Genomic DNA, 1,063 nt, shown 5'->3' with positions numbered 1-1,063 from the left:
GAGGAGTTAGCCTACTGGAGGAGGAGTTAATCTAGGAGGAGGAGTTAGCCTACTGGATGAGCGGTTAATCTACTGGAGGAGGAGTTAGCCTACTGGAGGAGGAGTTAATCTACTGGAGGAGGAGTTAGCCTACTGGAGGAGGTGTTAATCTACTGGAGGAGGAGTTAATCTACTGGAGGAGGAGTTAATCTACTGGAGGAGGAGTTAATCTACTGGAGGAGGAGTTAATCTACTGGAGGAGGAGTTAATCTACTGGAGGAGGAGTTAATCTACTGGAGGAGGAGTTAATCTACTGGAGGAGGAGTTAATCTACTGGAGGAGGTGTTCATCTACTGGAGGAGGAGTTAATTTACTGGAGGAGGAGTTAGCCAACTGGAGGAGGAGTTAACCTACTGGAGGAGGTGTTCATCTACTGGAGGAGGAGTTAATTTACTGGAGGAGGAGTTAGCCAACTGGAGGAGGAGTTAACCTACTGGAGGAGCAGTTAATCTACTGGAGGAGGAGTTAGCCTACTGGAGGAGCAGTTAATCTACTGGAGGAGGAGTTAGCCCTACTGAAGGAGGTGTTAATCTACTGGAGGAGGAGTTAATTTACTCGAGGAGGAGTTAGCCTACTGGAGGAGGAGTTAGCCTACTGGAGGAGGAGTTAGCCCTACTGAAGGAGGTGTTAGCCCTACTGAAGGAGGTGTTAGCCTACTGAAGGAGGTGTTAGCCCTACTGAAGGAGGTGTGTTGTCAGCCTGCTGAAGGAGGTGTCGGAGGAGGAGGGCGGGGAGGTGCCCGGGAGCGTGGTCGTGAAGGGGGAGAGCACGGAGAGCGAGCTGGACGAGGAGGAGGAGGAGGAGGAGGAGGAGCAGGAGTATGATGAAGATGAGGGAGCCAACTTCACACAGGTAGGAGTGTGACATCAGCAGTGAGTCACTGCTAGACGCTATTTTAGCCGTGTTCATGTGTGTGTGTGTGTGTGTGTGTGTGTGAGAGATTGTGTGTGCATTTGTGGGTGGGTGGGTGTGTGTGTTTCTGCTGTTGTGTGTATTTGCGTGTGTGTGTGTGTGTGTAGGTATG

General features: G+C 50.9%; 1 protein-coding gene across 1 annotated transcript in view; it reads left to right on the top strand.

Annotated features, from left to right (window-relative positions):
* The window catches only part of LOC130403686 (serine/threonine-protein kinase WNK1-like), a 20,417-nt gene that overhangs the window by 9,392 nt on the left and 9,962 nt on the right, over positions 1 to 1,063 (top strand). Inside the window, exon 15 of the mRNA XM_056608112.1 lies at positions 738 to 891. Within this exon, the coding sequence (XP_056464087.1) occupies positions 738 to 891 (154 nt within the window). The remainder of the gene's footprint in view (positions 1 to 737; positions 892 to 1,063) is intronic.

The sequence above is a fragment of the Gadus chalcogrammus genome, chromosome 2 (genome assembly GCF_026213295.1).
Source record: "Gadus chalcogrammus isolate NIFS_2021 chromosome 2, NIFS_Gcha_1.0, whole genome shotgun sequence".
NCBI lineage: Eukaryota > Metazoa > Chordata > Actinopteri > Gadiformes > Gadidae > Gadus > Gadus chalcogrammus.
This window is presented reverse-complemented; position numbering and strand designations above follow the sequence as displayed.